This window comes from Podarcis raffonei, chromosome 15 (assembly GCF_027172205.1).
Source record: "Podarcis raffonei isolate rPodRaf1 chromosome 15, rPodRaf1.pri, whole genome shotgun sequence".
In the NCBI taxonomy this organism is placed as follows: Eukaryota; Metazoa; Chordata; class Lepidosauria; order Squamata; family Lacertidae; genus Podarcis; species Podarcis raffonei.
The window spans coordinates 15726746-15747626 of NC_070616.1; the positions used below are offsets into that span (position 1 = coordinate 15726746).

The following is a 20881-nucleotide window of genomic DNA, read 5'->3' on the forward strand; positions in this document are numbered from 1 at the left end:
ACGACTCCCACCAGTCCCCTGGTCATCACGGGGGCACCAAAGATGGGGAAGGCTGCTTGGAAAGCATATGTGAAATTGACAAAAACAAGAGGAAGTGATGGTGGATGAAAGCCAGCAAGGCATCTTTGTCAATTACCCTGGGCTTCTGGACTCAGTACTGAGATGGAGAGATGGTTCATTTCAACTAAGGGCTTATCCACTTCTCCTGCTGCTCCCCCCCCCCACCGAGAAAACCACTCTTTAGTGCTTAGTTGGACCAAACAGCCATTCCGGTTTCCTCCAGATTAATGTTTGCTCCAATTTAGCACTAAAGAGCAGGTTTTCCCTGGGAAAGGAGCAGGACAAGGGGGGAAAGGTTTGGAAATCACGGAACAAGCGGAAGTGTCAACAAGCATATCCTTTTTCAGAAGGAAGGAAGGAGGCAACACAGATGTTGAAAACGTCTACAAGCACATACAGGACAATTGCATCTTATGCAGGGGTTCAGTCCCAAGGGTTCCACATTTACACAAAAATCACATCCAGGCAGCGAGCATTTTGCACGGGTTCAACTGATGCACAAATGCCAACGTGAGAGTCATTTTGGACCCAGAAGAGGGCAGAATGGGAGCGGAACGAGGTGGAATAGGCTTATGCGAACCCCTCTGACATGTGTGGGGGCCAGGAATGTGACCCCCACACAAACCAGGGGTTGCCTGCAAACCCTTGGAGCCACCTCATGGCTAGCAGGTGAGGGGGAGAGAGAGAAAGAATTCCCCCATCCTTCCAGAACCAGAGAGCTTGAGAACTCTTTTTGCATTGGGGGACCCCAAGATCAGGCATATATATAACTTTTTAGCTCTCTGCCTTGCTTGCTGGGCAAGGCCCACTCAGCACGCTGGCTTTGGGATGCTCATGTGCGATCTCACGGGAACTCGGACGGTCCCACAATATCTCTCAAGAGCATCCTAGTGCTGCTGCGCTGAGTGGAACTTGGCCCTTTTGCAAGGTAGAGAGCTTAAAAGCTATTTTCGTGACAGGTAACCCCAAGTGCATCCGGCATGGAAATAGCTTTCAGGCTCTCTGCCTTGCTTGGATTTCACTTGTGCGATTTCAACCTTGGTTGAATTTGCTCAAATTACATGCGTGTAAGGTGTGGCCGTTCCTGTACTACTTGGCAACAGTCACAAAGCTCACCCAATTGCTGGGACAACCAGGTTTAGAAATTGGGTCACCACCAATCAGGCTGTGTATCTGCAATCCAGGGCAAGAATGCCGCCCCGTCAGGCTGGCGGTGCTGACAAATATTCTGCGATAAGGAGCAGAAGCAAGAAGACATAAATTTTCAGAAGGGCAAAACCGGTGCTGTTAAGTCTGCAAAAACAACAAGGTCTTGTGGCACCCTAAAGACTACGTCAGGGTTCATATTAGTAGCCTAAAATGCAGCAAGGTCATCCTTGTTCCCCGTTTCAAGTCACATTTGCATGAGGAGGGGTGCAAAAAGGTCTTTGTCCAATGCACATTGCCTGTTTGATTTCCCCACACCTGCAAACACCCACACCCTGGAACTCCTGATCACAAAAAGAAAAAGAAAATCATTTGAGCATGTGCAATGGCTGTCTCAAGTGGGCACACCTCAGCTTAACAGGGAAGTCTTACGTTTTCAAATTGGATGGAAGCTGATTTGAGGGAAGACCCATCAAACTGCAGCATTTCTCTGGAAAGTACAAAATAGCGAAGAATTGTGAGCACACATTTTCGAACGCCAGCAGCAGAAGGGTGTTGGAGCTTGAGGAAATGGTGAGATGTACACCACCTAATGCATTTATGATGCCTTCGCCCAGGGAAAGCTAACACAGGGCCCTCCAGATGCTCCGAGACTACAGCTCCCAGCAGCCCATGCGGCCAATGGCCAGAGATAATGGGTGTTGTAGTAGTCCAACAACATCTGGAGGGCACCATGTTGTGGGACAGAATCGTGACAAAGTATAACCTGGGGAGCTCCTCTGGCTTTGATGGCTGCTGGGAGTTGCACCAACATCTGAGGGGGCCATAGGCTTCCCACCCCTGCTCTTAGGCTCCCCAACTGCGGCCAAATATTTTTGCCTCTGCGAAGAGCTCATCAGGGATTGAACCCAGGTTCCTTCTGCATGCACTATGGAGCCTCCATGTTGCAATCAATGCCTGGCAATAACAAGACCGCTCCTCCCTCCTAGCAGTTGTCGTTTCAAAGCAGTTGATAGCTGTGGAACTCCCTGCCACCGGAGGCAGCGATGGCCACCAACCTAGATGGCTTTAAAAGAGAATTAGACAAATTCATGGAGGAGACAACTATCAATGGCTACTAGACATGAGGGCCATGCTCTGCCCCCACACCCAGAGGCAGCAATGCTTCTGAATATTGGAATACTGAATATTGCCCGGAAGCCAGAAAAGGGGAGAGGGCTCTTGGGCTCAGGTCCTGCTTGGCGGCTTCCCACAGGCATCTGGGATGCTGGACTGATCCAGCACACTCTTCTTCTGGACTCATGTTCAGGTGTGGACCAGCTGTCATTGCTGCACCTCGTGGCCACGAACGCTTGAACCAATTATGAGCTAATTCCTTTTTGCCTGTCCTAAGACTCTGCTGATGTGTCACTGGGAGGATGGATCGGGGAGGGGGGCATGTGGGCCCTGGCAGAGAATGGCAACAGATGGCAAGTGGAGGCACAAAGGAGCATTCGCAGAGTGGAGGGGGCAGCCCTCTGGAGCAGCTGGAGGGGGGGCAGTGGAGAATCAAAGGGAGCCCTCTTTTGTCAAGAAAGCAGGTAGAGGGACCTGTCACCCAGGTGAGGGTAAGCGCAGAAGAGGCCTCCTCCAGCAGCTCCAGGGCTATCATTATGGGTGGTGTTGCCATGGCACCACGTGAAAACAGACGCCCCCCCCCCCCCCCGCGTAAGGCCCCGGGGTTGCGTCAGCAGGACGCACATTGGCTGACTTGGCAAAAGACCAGGCTTGAAAACGTACCCCCTGGCACTGCCAGGCATGTGCCTCTCCCCATCACCCCTCCACTGCAGCCCCACGTCTCCTAAGCGTGGGGCTGCAGGAGGCCAGCCTGGTGGGAAATCAGAATATACAGTTAGGAGCCAGCTGCTTTGGGAATTTCACCTGCAGATCATAGAATTGTTTAACTTTGGAAGGGACCCTAAAGATCTTCCTAATGTTTAGACAGAATCTCCTTCTGACTTGAATCCACTACTTCAGGTCCTAGCCAATGGAGCAGGAGAAAACAAGCTTGCTCCATCTTCCCTGGGACAGACCTTCAGATGGCCACAGATGGTTGAATAGGGCATAGCGTGGATTTATAGCAGGGGTAGGGCACCTCCGCCCTGTGGGTCAAATCTGACCTGCCAGGCGACTCCATTTGTCCCGCGAGACCATTTGGGGGCAAGCCACACCCACCTGCTACACACCCCACATTGTACAGTAGTACCTCGGGTTACATACGCTTCAGGTTACATACGCTTCAGGTTATAGACTCCGCTAACCTATAAATAGTACCTCGGGTTAAGAACTTTGCTTCAGGATGAGAAAAGAAATCGTGCTCCGGTGGCGCGGCAGCAGGAGGAGGCCCCATTAGCTAAAGTAGCGCTTCAGGTTAAGAACAGTTTTGGGTTAAGAACGGACATCCAGAACGAATTAAGTACTTAACTCAAGGTACTACTGTATATGACACCAGGTGGGGGGCATGTAAAGGAAAAACCGGGCTTTTGCAGGCACTGCTGACCCTTGCAAAATGCTTGACAAATGGCTGGTTGAGCCAGCTCTTTAAGCCATCTCCCTCTCCCTACACTCCCCCAGTCAGCTCGGAAATGCATCAATCACCTGATGCCATTACGGCATCAGATGATTTGACAGGTGGCCAGGACCACCCACCTGTCAAAGCAGGGTCCCGCCTACCTGTCGAATTTGGCCCAGGGCATTGGTGGGGGAGAGAAAGATCTGGCGCTACATAATGCCCGTTCTGCATCTGTAAGAAATCAATATTTCAGTGTGGCAACACCTACAGTTTGGAAGCTACCAAACAAACAGGGTTGCTGTGAAGATGGAAGAAATGAGGACTGCAAAACGTTAAGAACACGGGAAGAATGATAATAAACTAATAATTCGTGGAGAGGGCTATCAATAGCTACTAGCCAGGATTGCTCTGCCTCCATAGTCAAGAGGCAGCAATGCTCCTGAATACCAGCTGATGGGAGACCACAGGAGGGGAGAAGGCTCTTGGGCTCAAGTCCTGCTTACAGGTTTCCCACAGGCATCTGGTTGGCCACTGCGAGGACAGGATGCTGGACTAGATGGGCCATTGGCCTGATCCAGCAGGCTTTTCTTATATCCTTAAGACTAATAAATATATTATCGACACAGATTCTGCAGGGCACGCTGCTGTACTCTCCGCGACCAGCAGGTGGCAGAACACCAGAGCACATCTTGCTAGTTGTTCCGCCGCCGTCTCCCTTCGTGCTCTTTGGGGACATAGATCAGGGAGCACCATCCCTAGGATTCTCTTGCACTCATGGCAACATGCATGGAAACGAGTCATGTTATGGGTTGCCAATTTCTCGACCAGCCACTGCTGCTGCGTCTTTCAACTGTGGCTTGGTGTGGGTAAACGCCAGCCCTGGGGTGCTCTTGACCTCTGGTCAGTTGGCAGCCATGGCTAGGCAGCAACACACCTAGTCTCATTTTGTGTCCCCGCAAACAACTCTCTGTATTTGGCCTTTGACTATCATGAGCCATACAATGCATTCAGTTTCCCATTCCAGAAATCCCAGCACTCTGCCTCTGAGCATGTGCAGAGTTGTTTTTGTTATCAGAGGGGAACAGGCTCGTTTTGCAAAGGCAGCTCCTAATGGTGGGGGTGTAAACAGGCCACTGCGGACAGCAACTAAGACTGGCCAAGGTGGTAGGGAGTGGGGAGAATTAAAGATGGAAGCTATTTGCTTCTGATCTGACCAGGCCTTGCTGAAATGGGGTTTTGAGAAGGCTGTTGGGTTATTCGTACACAGGGCTTGTGATAAAACACAACTTAGAATACAGTAATAGAATTGTAGGGTTGGAAGGGACCCCCAGGGGTCATCTAGTCCAACCCCCTGCAATTCAGTTTAGGGAAGCAACAATTGCAAAGGGAAGTCACCTTGTTTAACCCCGTCTTTTCCTTCTCCCCCATGCTGACCAAGCTCACTTGCTCACAGTCAATGTACACACACATGTACACATGTACATGCATGCGCGCGCACACATACATACACGCATACATACACACACACGTGTGTTCCTGAGCTTTTAACAGCCACAGAAACTAGCCACAGCTGAAAGCTTTTCCAGGCCTAGAAACGACTGCCCCGCCACTCCCGCCGCAAGGCAGGTTCCTCTTTCAGGCTCTCTGAAGCTTAAAAAAATAAGCTGGGGCCTATTGAACGAGACGGGGCTTGCTGCAAATTAAACCTGTCGAGGAACTGAGCGTGCTTCTGAGCATGCAGGGAGTGCAGGCGCCCCGCGCAGCTGGAGATCCGCCTAAGAAGGCGGGGCGGCGTTCCTTTTCTCCCAAAGAGACTGGAGAGTTAGGTGGGGGCTTCGCCCGGGCTCCTTCGGGGGTGGCCCCGTCGCGGGTGGGCGGTGACGCGGAGGCGGCCGTAACGGAGTGGGCGGACGGACAGACAGACAGGCGGGCGGCCGCTCCCCGCTTCCCTCCCTCCCTGCTCGGGCTCCCGCGCATGTGCCGCCGCCCCCCCTCCGCCGTCGCGGCTTGCTGCTCCTCCCTCGATCGCCGCCCAAGAGAGCGGAGCCGGAGCCATGAAGGATCGGACGCAGGAGCTGCGCACGGTGAGCCCCGTCGGGGAAGGGGCCGCGGGAGGGAGACGGGGTGGAGCCCCATCACAAGGCTAACAGGGAGGGGTCCCCTCCAACCGTGGCCCCCCTAGCCTTGCCCCCTCCATTTGAAGCTGAGCGAACCTCCCCGTCGAAAACGGAGCCAGCGTAGAACCGGAGGGGGACGACAGCGATCCCTCCTCTCTCCATAGGGCGGTGCCGTCCATGGATGCGTGCGGCGGGGGTCGTGGAACATTTTGCCCCCCTCTCAACTCTCCAGGGAACGGACGACAAGGCTGTGCGGCTCCTCGCGCCTCCATATCGCCTTGTTGATTCGTGGGTGTAGGGTGGAGAGATAGGGGGCTGGCTGGAGGGATCGCCCCAGTTCTGATCTGCAGGAACAAGGGCGGCATCTCGTGTGCGGATCTGGTCTTCAACCCCTGGAATTGGGAATGATGAGGCACTCTGCCCCACGCCCGCCATCTCTTTTGAATTCTCTTGGGGGGGGGGGTTGACGAAGATTAGACCCCGTCCTCCTCCTAGGGACGTAGCAGCGCGCATCTCTGGGACGTGCGGCGTCAGAGGGGAGAGGGGGCTCCTGAGCATCGGCAGAGTGCCTGCTCTATCACCCTGAGGACGTGGGGTGAGCCAGGCTGTGGTGATGCTGTTGGCCACCACAGCCCCAAAGGGAAAGGTTGCTAATCGGGAGTCCCATCGATGGGGCCAGCTGGGGTGACTTTTCTTCCGGGGAGGGGGGCTTTTACCCACAAATAGAGGCTCTTTCTGTCTTCACGGGGGGGGGGGGGGCTTTGCTCTTGAGGAAGGGTGCTCAGGAGTGCAGCCTTAACATGGCTGTTCTTTACTAAGGGGGCTTCTTAAATTCTGCCAGCTTATTTCAAGCACCTAATTGTATAATTGTTTAACTGATTTTGGTTGAAAGCCGTAACTTTTTTGAATGACAAGAAGGGAGCCGTGGTATGTTGTTTTCCCAAGCGGAATTTTCTTTCTGTGCTTTTTTGCCTCTAGCAAACGCAGGCACCTCAGATGGCTGCCCTCCTGGTCTTCGACTCCCTAAAAAGGAACCTGCTTGAGCCAATGCATAGCTGCCACCCCCTCCAAAACTTTGTTGTTTTTGTTGTTGTCGTTCCTGTAATTTGGGGATGGGAGACTTCGGATGCTAGACTCCAACTCCCATCAACCCCAGCCAGGGAGGATGATGGGAGTTGGAGCCCAACGATTGGGAGGCGGCTACAGATGTCCCCCCACCCTTCCTGTAATGCATAGCAAATTTCTCCAGGGCAGGCAGGGGCAAAGATTGAAATGGATACCTGTGACTCTCTGCATGCTTGAGGGCTAGCACCTTAGAAGTCACCTGTTGAGCATGCAACACCTGTTGCTACCATGCAACACTGTGGCTTCCTTATGAGGAAGGTTGGTTGTGGATTTAAGGAAGGGGTGGTCTGGATTCAGGACGCTGTTGCTCCTTTAGGAGAAGCTAAGAAAACCTACCCACTTTCCAGTGAAACGGAAGTCCTGACATTTGTGGGTTTCGCTGCATTCTGATGGCCCCAAAGAATCGTCAAATTGTAGAGTTTGAAGGGACCACGAGGGCAGTGGCGTAGCGTGGGTTGTCAGCACCCGGGGCAAGGCAAGTAATTTGTGCCCCCTAACCCATGGGTTTTAGTAGGGGCAGAGAGCTGCGAGTGCGAGCGCGCCCCCCCCCATGTTGCGCCCGGTGCGGCCGGCCCGCCTGCACCCCCCACGCCACGCCACTGCACGAGGGTCATCTCAGTCCAACCGCCTGCAATGCAGCTATTTTTTTGCCCAATGTGGGGCTCGAACTCATAATGCTGAGATGAAGAGTCTCGTGCTTTACCATCTGAGCTATCCAGGCTCAACATAGGCCAGTGGTTAGAGCACCTGCTTTGCATGCAGAAGGTCCCAGGTTCAACCCGTGGCATCAGGTATGAACAGATGCCAGCACAACATCCTAGTGAGCTGCTGATAGTCAGTGTGGAGCAAGGTTTCCTGGGATAGATCAGTTGGCACAGCATGAGACTCTTAATCCCAGAATTTCAAGAGTTGTGGGCTCCAGCCCCACATTGGGGGGAAAGATTCCTGCATGGTTGGACTAGATCATGGGTAGGCAAACTAAGGCCCGGGGGCTGGATCCAGCCCAATCGCTTTCTAAATCCAGCCCGCAGACGGTCCGGGAATCAGCGTGTTTTTACATGAGTAGAATGTGCCCTTTTATTTAAAATGCATCTCTGGGTTATTTGTGGGGCATAGGAATTCGTTCATCCCTTCCCCCCAAAAAATATAGTCCGCCCTCCCCACAAGGTCTGAGGGACAGTGGACCGGCCCCCAGCTGAAAAAGTTTGCTGACCCTTGGACTAGATGGTCCCTTCCAACTCTGACTTTCTATGACTTCACACCACATGGCCCCCTGTGCCCTCCAGATGTTCTTGAACTACAACTCCCATGAGCCCCCGCTTCCCCATCTGTGATGCAGACAGCGCTGACCTCCGTGGTCCAGTGGCTGCCTGACTCAGCAAGGCATTCCAACAGAGGTGCATAAATCCACGAGCCATAAGGAAAGCCTGCTGGATCAGGCCAGTGGCCCATCTAGTCCAGCATCCTGTTCTCATAGCAGCCAACCAAAATGAAGACCATAAGCAGGACGAAGCATTGCCGCTTCTGACCGTGGAGGCAGAGTATAGTCATTGTGGCTAGTAGCCATCGATAGTCTTCTCCTTCTCCATGAATTTGTCTAATCCTCTTTTAAAGCCGTCTAGGTTGGTAGCCATCACTGCCTCCTGTGGGAGGGAGTTCCATAGTTTAACTGTGTGCTGGGTCCTTTCTTTTAGCTGTCTGAAATCTTTCAGTGCATTAGAGGGTTCTTGTTTTTGAGGATGGGCCAAGACGCAAGAGTCTCTGGCAGGGATCTTGGCTAGATGTGTTGAGGGTCTTCTTTTGTACAAATCATCCTTGACTCACAGATGCTGGCTTTTGTAAAAGAGGTCATGGCTCCTTTTATTTCTCATACAAATATTGAGGCACGGGGGTCACTCAGCGTCACTGGCATATGCAAATATCTGGCTCATTTAAGACTACAGAGAACCTTTAGTCTCCATGATGGAACTCACAGGTGGAGAATACTTTTTATAAATCTTTGTTATTTGCAAAGGGAATCTTCGTGTGAGTTAATATTTTATCGACCCTTTAGAGTTGTGCAGTATCTTTGCACTTTTGTCCTTCCAAGCTGTGACGCTTTTATGGTTTATATTTTTTATTCCTTTGTTTTCTTCTCCCCATCGCTCTTATTTTAATCTTTCAGTGCGCCTCCCTAGGAGAATCAGGGCCCCTCCCTGCTGCCTTCCCTTCCAAAGTGGGTTTAAACAAACCCCAGTTGCTGTCTACTCAGTGCCCCCTCTTCTGTGCTCCAGCCCTTCTATTCATCCAGAATAAATTTCTACTCTGGAACGGAAAAGCCACAACTTGCTTCGAGCAAGGCCTGAGGGAAGGAGGCTGTGAGAGCATGTTGGTTGTGGCATGCAGATCGAGGAATGAAGCGTCGTAGTAATGAGGCATCCCAGAAAATGAGCGCGGCTTTTTCAACTCCGGGGAAGGAGGTCTCTGCTTGGCCAGAGGTGAACCAGAGGGCACCTGAGGGTCCAGCTTCAGCCTGCGTCACCTTTTGGGGCCTACAGACATCCCAGGAAATAACATAAGAATCTACTGGAATCAGGCCAGTGGCCCATGTAGTCCAGCACACAGTTCTCACCTTGGCTGGCCAGATGTCCTAATGCAAACCCCACAAGCAGAGTTTGAGCCCAATAGCCTCCCCTCCTTTGGTTTCCAGCAGCTGGTTCTCCAAAACGTCATGGAGGCAGAGCAAAGACAGTCCTGGCCTAGTAGCCCTCAATAACCCTCTCCCGCACAAATTTGTCCAGTCCTCCTTTAAAGCCAACCATGTTGGTGGCTATAGACGCCTCCTGTGGCGGCGAGTTCCATAGTTCAACTAAAAAGGTACTTCAGTCTGTCCTCAGCCTCCAGCTTCCAAGGAATGTTCATGCATTCCAATGTCATGAGAGAGGGAGAAGAGCTTTTCTCTATGCACTTTGTCCATGCCAGGCATAATTTTATAAGTGTTTTGTCATATTGCCTCTTCTCTGCGCTAAAAAGCCCCAGATGCTGCAACCTTTCTTCACAGGGGAGACCCTCACTCGCCTATCAGGCATGGCCACACTTGGCCCTCCAGCTGTTTGGGGACTACAATTCCCATCATCCCTGACCACTGGTCCTGTTAGCTAGGGATGATGGGAGTTGTAGTCCCAAAACATCTGGAGGGCCGAGTTTGGCCATGCCCTAGGTCATTGTAGCTGCTCTTCTCTTAAACCTTTCCAGCTCTACAATATCCTTTTCAAGGGGTGGCAGCCAGAGAGGTTTCCCTTGTGTCACCATGTGCCTTTGGCACCTCGCAGGTGGAAAACATGGAAAGTTATGGAAAATATCCTTCCTTCCTTCCTTTGCCTGCCTGCTCTCTGGCTTACAGGGGTAGACTGCCTTTGCACATGGTGGCTCTGCTCTTTGTTGCCGCATAACGGGTCTGGAGTGGTGAGCGCCGCTTTGCACGGACACCTGCGTGATCTGGGACTCTGCTTTTGCTGCCAGCGAGGAGTTCAAAACGTTCGCTGGCCGCTGGCTTCGTGACTTGCTGTGCGTCTCCTCGGGGAGAGCAGATGCTTGACCTTTGCTCCGCGTCTAATGGGACCGGGTTGGCTTGTTTGAAAAAAAGCCCGTTAACTGGGCTAATTGGCCAGCTCTGCATCCTTTCCTTTGGGGTGTGCTATTCTTAGCCCGGGCTGCTCAGTGAGGCAACTGTTCCCTTTCGGCTGCTGCGCCAAATGTCCCCCTCGAAAGCAGCGCAGCTGAAGAACCTGGAAAGCAAAGGGGAGACGTAAGGAGAGATAAATGGACCACTCCTGGCAGCCTCCCCACCCCTTCCACGCCAGGAAGGATGCCAATGATTCCAGCAGGAATTTGTGGTTGCTTCTCGGCTGGTTTCAAAGTGAGGAGGTGCATTTTCAAAGGCTTGTTTATTATGCATCTTATAAAATGTATACACACCCTTGATTGTAAAAAAAACAAACCTCAGAGTGGTTTGCAAAAAAAGATAAAAGAAAATTGAGGGGGGGAAATACAGTATTTCAAAACATACAAAAAGTTAAAGTACTGAAACAGGTTAAAATTCATACCAGCATTTCTAAGCATATGGGTAAAGGTAAAGGTAAAGGGACCCCTAGCAGTTAAGCCCAGTCACGAACGACTCTGGGGTTGCGGCGTTCATCTGGCTTTACAGGCCAAGGGAGCCAGCGTTTGTCCGCTCCGCAGACAGTTTTTCCAGGTCATGTGGCCAGCATGTCTAAGCCACTTCTGGCGCAACGGAACACCGACACCAGAGCAGCGCACGGAAACTCCGTTTACCTTCCTGCTGGAGTGGTACCTATTAATCTACTTGCACTTTTTGGCGTGCTTTCAAACTACTAGGTGGGCAGGAGCTGGGACCGAGCAACGGGATCTCACCCCGTCACGGGGATTTGAACCGTCAACCTTTTGATCGGCAAGCCCAAGGCTCAGTGGTTTAGACCACAGTGCCACCTGCGTCCCTTAAGCATATGGGTAGGTTTGCCTAAACAAGAATGTTTTTAGCCGGCGCTGAACATAATATAGTGAAGGCGCTTGCCTGATGTCAAGAGGCAGGGAGTTCCGAAGGGTAGGTACTGCCATACTAAATGATTGAATTCTTACAAATTCGGAACAGGTGTCCTCTGGCACTTGTAACAGGGCCAGCTCTGCCAGTTTAAGCAGCCGAGAGGGCAGAAGTGGGGTAAGGCGATGTCGTAGGTGAACTGCTCCCAAGTTGTTAAGGGCTTTATATACTAATAGTAACACCTTGAAATTAGACTCGTAGGAGATCTGCAAATGGTCTAGATCTCTGAGCCCAGGAGTTATCATCATCTTCTTCTTCTTCGTCGTCTTCTTCTTTGGCGATCACTCGTAGCCGAGTAAGATTGTCTTCCATAAACACGGTTTTAACAGTGAGTCCGTAAGTGACTATGGAAGCCAATTCTGGATCCACACATCCTTCCACAGTGGGGACGTTGATCATGGTGTGGATTTGCCAAGCTTGCCTCCCTCTCAGCACATTTTCCCCTTGCCTCCTGAGTTCGAGCGTCTTCAAAGCCCATGACACCTTTGGTAAAGGAACAGGAGTTATATGCTGACAAGAACTCACCCCTGTTTGTGCTGAATGCTGCAGCACAATTGCTAACAGCAGCTTCCGGAATCAAGCACGAGGGAGGTCCCACATAGAGGGTTGCATGTCTCTTTGAATTTGTGTCCAATATTCGTTCCAGATTAAAGGCCTTTTGTTCTGGATTTGCTTTCTTTGCTTACTCCCCCACCCCCCCGAGCACCCGGATAAGGTCATTGTCAAAGTCTTGCTGCAGTCTAGCCAGTGTTTTCTGCGATGTGGTGATTTTCTTCCCACCACCTCTTTTTTTAAAAATTAATTGGAACACCAGCCCGTCTGGTATGGACACACACACCAAATGCCTGTGAGATTTTTTACATGCACGCACGCACACCCACACCCTGTATTCCTGTGTGTTTAAGTAAACTGTTTCCAAGTGCTAGCCATTTTATTGGTTATTAATCACACTTCAGGGGGTATGCCTATGTCAGTTTCTCTTCTCACCAGGGGATGGGGTTAATTAGGGATTTCCTTATATTTTTCATTTTTTAAATGGGAGAAATAGCGCTATTTAGTTTTTTTAAAAAAAAGAAAGAAAAGAGAGCATTAATGCAGTGAAGCAAGTACAGTGGTACCTCAGGTTACATACGCTTCAGGTTACAGACTCCGCTAACCCAGAAATAGTTCCTCAGGTTAAGAACTTTGCTTCAGGATGAGAACAGAAATCGTGCTCCGGCGGCGCGGCAGCAGGAGGAGGCCTCTTTAGCTAAAGTGGTGCTTCAGGTTAAGAACAGTTTCAGGTTAAGAACGGACCTCCGGAACAAATTAAGTTCTTAACCTGAGGTATCACTGTACTGTAATTAACTCCCCCCCCCATGGGAACTGAAACTGACAATAACCCAGTTTGCACATCACAGTAAACCCTAGACAATGATTGACTGTAACTGCACTAATCTGGGCTGTTTCCTCCTCCCTACTAGCACACAGATCTGCAATCCCTGGCATTGTTTTATGTTCAAACTGGGGATCTGGGTTTGTTTTGCGCCAAAGAAACCACAGTCTGTAGCCAGCCTACTAGCTGTCTCTGACAGTGGAAGCAAATTATGGCTATTGTGGCAAGTAGCTATGGGTGGCCTCATCCTCTGTGAATTTGTCTAATCGTCTTTTGAAGGTTGTCCAAGTTGGTTGTCAGTCCTACATCCCAGGGCAGTGAGTTCCACCGTTTAACCATGCGCTGCCTGAAGAAATACTTCATTTTCTCTGCCCTAAATCTTCCAGCATTCATGCAGAGAATGTTCTCCACATCTCCCTTCTCTATGTACCATGCATAACTTTGTATGCAAGGGGCTTCTTGGCAATGAAGTGCGCTCTCTCTCTTTTGGGGGAGGTCTTGTCTCCTGTGTGCCACATAGGAGGGTCTTGGCAGCTGCTCTCTGTGGAAAAAGGCCCCAGTTTGAAACAATAGCAGATAAAAATGGCATAATAGGAGAGGTGGAATTAATTGCAGGGCGGGGGGTGGAGACGCTGGGAGTGCAGGTGTGTTTTCCATAGTGGTGTCGAACGAGGGGCGGCTGCTGTTTCAGACGCGCGAGGATTGAGCCCGCCCACCCATTTGCAAACACCCACCAATCCTCTCGAAGCGTACCTAGTTCCAAGGATCCTAGCTTAGCTGATGTTCCTCTGCATTCATTCTTTTGGATGCTTTCCAGAACTTTGCTTTTAGGTGTCACACTTGTCAGATTCGTTTTATTTTTATTTACTTTCTAAGTATGCACCCTGCCTTTCAGCATCCGAGCTTTCAAGGCTGGGGAATCTGGAGGGGAGTCAGACTGGGAGAAAGGGGGTGGTCTCAGCCACACAGCATGATGTGGGAGGGTTTAGGGTTCATATAAATTATGTATAGTCTTTAGGGATGCAGGTGGCGCTGTGGTCTAAACCACTGTGCCTCTTGGCTTGCCGATCCGAAGGTCGGTGGTTCAAATCCCTGTGACGGAGTGAGTTCCCGCTGCTCTGTCCCGGCTCCTGCCAACCTAGCAGTCTGAAAGCATGCCATCACAAGTAGATAAATAGGTACCGCTGCGGCGGGAAGCTAAACGGCGTTTCCGTGCGCTCTGGTTTCCGTCACGGTGTCCCGTTGCTCCAGAAGCAGTTTAGTCATGCTGGCCACATGACCCGGAAAGCTGTCTGTAGACAAACGCCAGCTCCCTTGGCCTGAAAGCGAGACGATAGTCGCCTTTGACTGGACTTAACCACCCAGGGGTCCTTTACAGTACCTTTACCTTTTTATATTATGTATAATCTTATGGATTGTTGATATGCACTCGGCATTATGTGTTGGGAAATGACAACGGACATTATAATCCCTGACATCTCCAGGTAAAGGCAAGTGATCTGTGCATGCCTGCTCAGTCTGCTGTACAACAGGTGCTGCTGCTACCTGTTCATAGAATTGTAGGCTTGGAATGGACCCTCAAGTCTGGTGAGGGGCGTGGCCTAAGAAGAGAGGGTGTGGCCTGGAGAGAGTCCCAAGGACCTATGGACTGTATTTGGCACTTGCTTATTATAAGCATGGCCATTGTATAACCCCATAACTATCATTAATCTCTCTCTCTCTGTGAATTTCTTTATTTTGAACAAAATTCTTTTCTGGCTATACTTTTACATTTTCAAAAATGTAATTGAAAGTGTGTTACCTCTAAGGGGGCAATGCTAATTTTAAAAAATAAAAAGGGGGAAAACATTTTGGCAACTCCCGCCCCCAATAAAGCAGAAATCTATACTTTTGTTTCAGCTTTTTTTTTTTTTTTTTACATTTCATGGGCAGTAATGAGGATTTGTGTTAAAATGAACAAGTGCATAGCACTTGATTAATTGTTGTTGTTGTTTTTTTGAAACAATAAAAATAATAATCAAGAATTGCTTGCAATTTATTCTTCCCCAAACTGGACCTTCCCCACCAACATCAGTTTATAGGTGAAAATGGAACAAGCAAGATGAACATATTGCGCGGGGGAGGTATCCCATATCCCTGATGGGGTCTATTGCAATTCTGTTTGCATCATGCAGAAGAAGAGCAATGATTTATTAGTGCTTGGGAGCTGCCTGTCTGGAAACGGCTGCTGTCTGCGCTGAGAGTAGTTGAATGAACGATGGGCGCTCAGTGCAGAGGTGCAGTGGATGATGCCCTTCCCCCACAGGAAGCGAATTGAAAAGAGGAGGCAAGCCCAGAGCAGAGACTCATGCAGAGTCACAGCCGGCAACCTCTGCTGTGAACTACTGATTTGGGCCTGTGAGAGCCTTTAACTTTTTATTTCCCCATTTGATGATGGTGCATCTAATGTGTCGAAATGGTTAGGATACTAGCTTGCGTGGTATCCTCTGATGCCTCTCTTCCTCGGGGCCAGGTTGGTGCCTTGTGGGGGGGGGGGGCAGATCATCTGCTTTCCATGAAGAAGGATGCAAGTTCAGACCCCAGGGCCATCTCCAAGGGCTGGGACTGGAGAGGAAACCCTGGAGAGCTACTGCCACTCAGTATGGACGATAGTGAGCAAAATAGGCCAGTGGGTCAGCTCAACATTAAGCACCTGTTCCTGTTTAAATCAGCCTTTTATTCAGCTCCATGAGGACTGGAATCTTGCATTGTTTTTAATGAAAGGAGCAGAGCATTAGGCTAAATCAGTGGTTCCCAAAGTGGGTGGTACTGCCCCCTGTGGGGGCCGGTGGGATTACTACATCGATTGCTATATACTGTATATGGACATTTCCAGCACAAACTCAATATGTACTTGTAGCTTAGTAAAGAACACCTTTTATTCGGTAAACTAGATGTTTGTGACCAAAATATTGCTGCTAAGAGGCAGGGAGTCAGCAGGGGGGTGCTGGCAGTGTAAATGACTCAGACTTTAAGAAGTTGGCATCGATGGGTCAAGGTAACCAATGTTCCTGAATTAAATACTGTAGTTGGATTTTGAAGAAATGTGCAATTAATTGTTGCTGAATTTTAGTGTGCTGTTATCTTCCTTAGTGGGTCGTGCAAACCGCTGTTCTGAAGGGTGCTTTTTATGGAGTAGGGTAGGGGGCACTGGGGAAGAGTTCTTGAAAACAAGGGGGCAGTGGCACAAAAAAGTTGGGGAATGCCTGGTCTTGGTGGTCTCCAAAGGAGTCTGCAAGGTGCAATGTGCCGAGGGTTTCTCCCCTTCAGAAGTCTGTCCAAGAGGGTTTCTTTCATTCAGGGCATTTTGTGTCTTCCAGGCTAAGGACAGCGACGATGACGATGACGTCACTGTCGGAGTGGATCGGGACCGCTTCATGGATGAGTTTTTTGAGCAGGTGAGAAACCCCATTTAGTTGCACGAATTTGTCAGGGAGTCAATTATTTGGCCTCTTCCTGCAGATTCCCCCCCGCCGCCGCCGCTGCCACTAGTCACCCCTTTGCTTCTTCTTTGAGCAACTAGATGCATTTTTGGTGTGGGGGGTGCACCTGGCAGGCAAAAGTTGGCACAGAAGGCACTCGCTGAATCTCTAGTGGCATGGCGTTCCACAGGAATGGGCCAGTGTTGTGAACAGCCCTGAGATCTACAGTTGAAGGGCGGTCCAAAGATTTTAAAAATTATTATTATTATTATTATTATTATTATTATTATTATTATTATTTATACCCCACCCATCTGGCTGGGTTTCCCTAGCCACTCTGGGCAGCTCCCAACAGAACAACAACAACAACAACAACAACAACAACAACAATAATAACAAAGCGACAAAATATCAAACATTAAAACATCAAACATTAAAAGGGTTTCATTGCTGTCAAATGAGTTTCTCCAGTTCCAGGGAACAATGTTCCTGCAGAGATTTTCGGGGATTGAACTGGGATAGAAAATTTCAGGCAGTCCCTGGAGTAAGTCTTAACTGAATTCAGTAGTGCTTATTCCCATACAAGCTGAGTTAAGATTGAAGGTTTAGCTGAGGCCTTCTCCCTGGTTGCTGTGGGATGAAACCAGAGGCCTGCTTTTAAAGAGAACTATGAAGTGAGGGGAGCAGTAGCAGCTTGTTGAGGGCTTTTGAAATTAAAACAGGGCCTCTGAAGCAGGCCTTGTGGCAAGTCCTTATTTTGGCGACGCTGGGGTTTGATGTTGGAAGACGCCCTTGTCAAAAGCCAGGGCATTCCAAGCTCTCTGCTCACTCTGGCCCTCCTTCCTCCAGGTGGAAGAGATCCGGGGGTTCATCGACAAGATCGCGGAGAATGTGGAAGAGGTGAAGCGGAAGCACAGTGCCATCCTTGCGGCCCCCAACCCCGACGAGAGTGAGTAAGGCCGCCTTGCCTCTTCTTGGCTGAGGTGGGGGGGGGGAGCTTTTGCCAGTGGATGGGGGCAGATGTCTCCTCCCAACAGTGAATATCCTTGTTTCGTGAAAACAAGCCCCTTTACTACAGCTCAAGTTGCAACCATAGAATCAGAAGAGTTGGAAGGTACCTCCAAGGTCATTTAGCTCAAAAAGCAAGACCCCCTGACAGATGGCCACCCAACCTCTGCTTAAACACCTCCAATGAAGGAGAAACCACCACCTTTTTTTTTGCAGGGTGGCACTTTCCCTTTAAACCAAGTGGGGAAGGAGCTCTGTCAGTTAGCTCAGTTGTTTGGTGTCAACATGCAGAGGACCGGGAGGCCAGCTGGCTAGCCCCAGCTGGGCCTTCTCCTTCCAACCATCCTGCTGCAAAGACCATCGGCCTCTGCTCCAACGTAAATCAGCGACACGGGCTTCAAAGCCAGGGCACACTATCAGCAGATCAAACTGCGCACACAGAATAGGCGTGAGGCTTGTGAAAGCATACTACAACTACAGATTTATTAATCATAAATCAGGACAAAGAAACATGTTGTCTCTCTCGTCTTCTCAGAGAGAACGGAAAAAGCAAAAGCACAACGGAAGTTCCCAGCAAGCTGTGCTGGAATGCAAACAGACATGTGACATTCGGCAATTCCACACGTCTGCTCTGTAAGGTGGAATGTAAATCTCAACAGTTAGAGCATGGTGGTGATAACACCAAGGTTGCAGGTTCGATCCCCGTATGGGACAACTGCCTATTCCTGCATTGCAGGGGTTGGACTGGATGATCCTCAGGGTCCCTTCCAACTCTGAAATTCAGTGGTTCTATGGTTTCCATTTTGTAGGGGAGTGGTCCACTCCCTGCAAGAAGCTCCAGTTCCTCAGGTTATCCACCAGCACCGCAAAAAAGACTTTCCCCTCACTTCTTTGCGTAAGGCATCGGCAGCGGGGGGGGGGGTGTCTCTTCTCAGGTTTTGCTGCCCTACGTGGATCTCTGTGACTTGTTTAACCCTGGCCCTCCAAACAATTGAGCGTTCTCTCCTGTGGCAGGCTGGGGCGCTGCATAAATATCAATTAACTCCCTCGCCTGTGAGTGCATTAGGGGAAAGTGCTCAGCAATTAGCTGCGCCTTAATTTAGCCAGTGGACAGGGAGCGTGACACTTCTGTGGGTCTAGCAGGGGTCCTGTTAGTGCCACCATGCCAGGCGTTACAGGTGGTGCTGGAAGGGCAGGGCAGGATCAGCTTTCCTGCCCGACCCAGGATGCCAATCCAGTTGGCCCAGATGCAATCGGAACAGTTGCTTAGCAAAGGGTGGAAGCGATGAGGGAGAGGGGGTACCATTGAGGGGCACCCCAGGGTCATTTGGCATATTCATGGGCATTTGATGCAAGGAGGGGCTCCTCCGGACAACCTGTCTATTAAGCATGCACAAAAGGTTTGTGGAGGTCAGACAGTCCCCGCTCCGTACTGAGCATTTAAGAACAGAATTTGAGCCTGCTGGATCAGGCCAGAGGGAGCCCATCTAGCCCAGCATCCTGTTCTCACAGTGGCCAACCAGATACCCCAATGGGAAACCTGCAAGCGGGATCCAATCACAAGAGCTCTCTCCCCCTCCCCTCCTATGTTTTCCAACATCTGATGTTCAAGAAGCAACATTGCGGAGGCAGAGTTAGCAGTCCTGGCCGATAGCCGATAGCCCTCTCCTCCATGAATTTGTCCAACCTTCTTTTGAGCATAGTTGAGCTATGAAAAGTCCTCCCACCATTCCGCTTCATTGGATGTCCAAATGTTCAAGTGTTATTGGGGGGGGGGACTTTTCTCTATCCGCCTTCTCCATGCCATGCATAATTTTATAAACTCCTATCGCATTGACTCTTAGCAAACTCTAACCTAAATAGTCCCAACGCTCCAACCTTTCCTTCATAGGGGAGTCGCTCCACTCCCTCGATCATGTTGGTTGCCCTTTTCTGAACATTTTCCAACAACGGATTAGTGATTCCAAAGGAGGCCTTCATCCCACATCCATTCTGATTTGCTTCCAGGGCGTTTATGCATCTTCTCATTAATCCCTTGTTTGTCCCACATTTTCCGGCACATTTCCCCTGTCACTTTCCTAACTGCAAAAAGTTTAGTGTGGTTGAAGTGGATTTGTGGTGCTAAGGTGACAAAACACTTTGGTCCATTTTTGTTTTCTGGGATGAAATGGGGTTTCAGAGTTTTTAGGGGTTTTTGAATGTCTTATGTAGATTTTCAATTTCATTGTTCTGTATGGGACAATGACAATAAAGATATCATATTCGTATGCACTTCTGGAAAATACTGCAGGCTCTGTGAACCGGAAGAGCTTTGCATTAGGAGAAAGGATGGCTGGTGTTTGCTTCTTTGAAGCCCCCTTAGTGTTTTCTCCTGCCTGCAAATATTTTTTTATTTTCACAAGCAGCAGTAGACCATATTTAACAACCCCACTCCACCCCTGCAGAAGCACCAGAACTCTTAATTACATTTAACTTCCGAGCCATTTCCATTTCTAAACAAAGGTATCATTGCACAAGTTGCCACGTGCCTATAACCATTTTCTATCGATATTGCAAATTACAGTGGCAGAACACCTGCTTGGCGTGCAGAACGCCCCAGCTTCAACACATACACCCCTGTGGCATCTCCAGGAAGGGCTAGGAATATCCCCTACTTGAAACCCTGGAGAGCTGCTGCCAGTCTGTGCTGATAATACTAAGCTTAAAAGGTAAAGGGACCCCTGACCATTAGGTCCAGTTGTGGCTGACTCTGGGGTTGCAGCGCTCATCTCACTTTATTGGCCGCGGGAGCCGGCATACAGCTTCCAGGTCATGTGGCCAGCATGACTAAGCCGCTTCTGGCAAACCAGAGCAGCACATAGAAACGCCGTTTACCTTCCTGCCGGAGCAGTACCTATTTATCTACTTGCCCTTTGACGTGCTTTCGAACTGCTAGGTTGGCAGGAGCAGGGACCGAGCAATGGGAGCTCATCCCGTCGCGGGGATTCGAACTGCCGACCTTCTGATTGGCAAGTCCTAGGCTCTGTGGTTTAACCAACAGCGCCATCCGTGTCCCGCTTAGATGCTCTAATAATCTGACCTGGTGTGAGGCAGCTTTCTGTGCGTGGGGTGGGGATCTCTCCAGCTTTCCTGCCTCCAGTGCAGGGTGGTTGCCCCCAGCAGCTCCTTCTAGGCATATCCCTCTTCCCCTTCCCTCCCCTCTTGCCTTCTGTATTCCCTGCGTGGGTGAGTGCCGGAGGTTTCTGTGTTGGCTGCCCCCTCTGTCGCTTCTGACTCACTGCCGCGCTTCTCTTCTCTCCCTGCTTTCTCCTCCTCCTCCGGAGATGGTTGCCATCACCCACACAACCCGTTCCTGCCTGCTTACTCCATCCATACCCCTATTAAAAGTGGTCCCTGAGTGCTCCACTGTCCTTCATTCCAAGGAAGCAGAGCCCTGGG

At 50.2% G+C, this 20881-nt stretch overlaps 1 protein-coding gene across 2 annotated transcripts in view; it reads left to right on the forward strand.

The window, feature by feature from the left end:
• Nucleotides 1-5715: 5715 nt before the first annotated feature.
• Nucleotides 5716-20881, forward strand: part of STX1A (syntaxin 1A) — a 37767-nt gene continuing 22601 nt past the window's right edge. For both annotated transcript variants that reach the window (XM_053366842.1, XM_053366843.1), the window contains exons 1-3: nucleotides 5716-5841; nucleotides 16334-16411; nucleotides 17285-17384. In XM_053366842.1, the coding sequence (XP_053222817.1) occupies nucleotides 5812-5841; nucleotides 16334-16411; nucleotides 17285-17384 (208 nt within the window). In that variant the 5' untranslated portion in view covers nucleotides 5716-5811. The remainder of the gene's footprint in view (nucleotides 5842-16333; nucleotides 16412-17284; nucleotides 17385-20881) is intronic.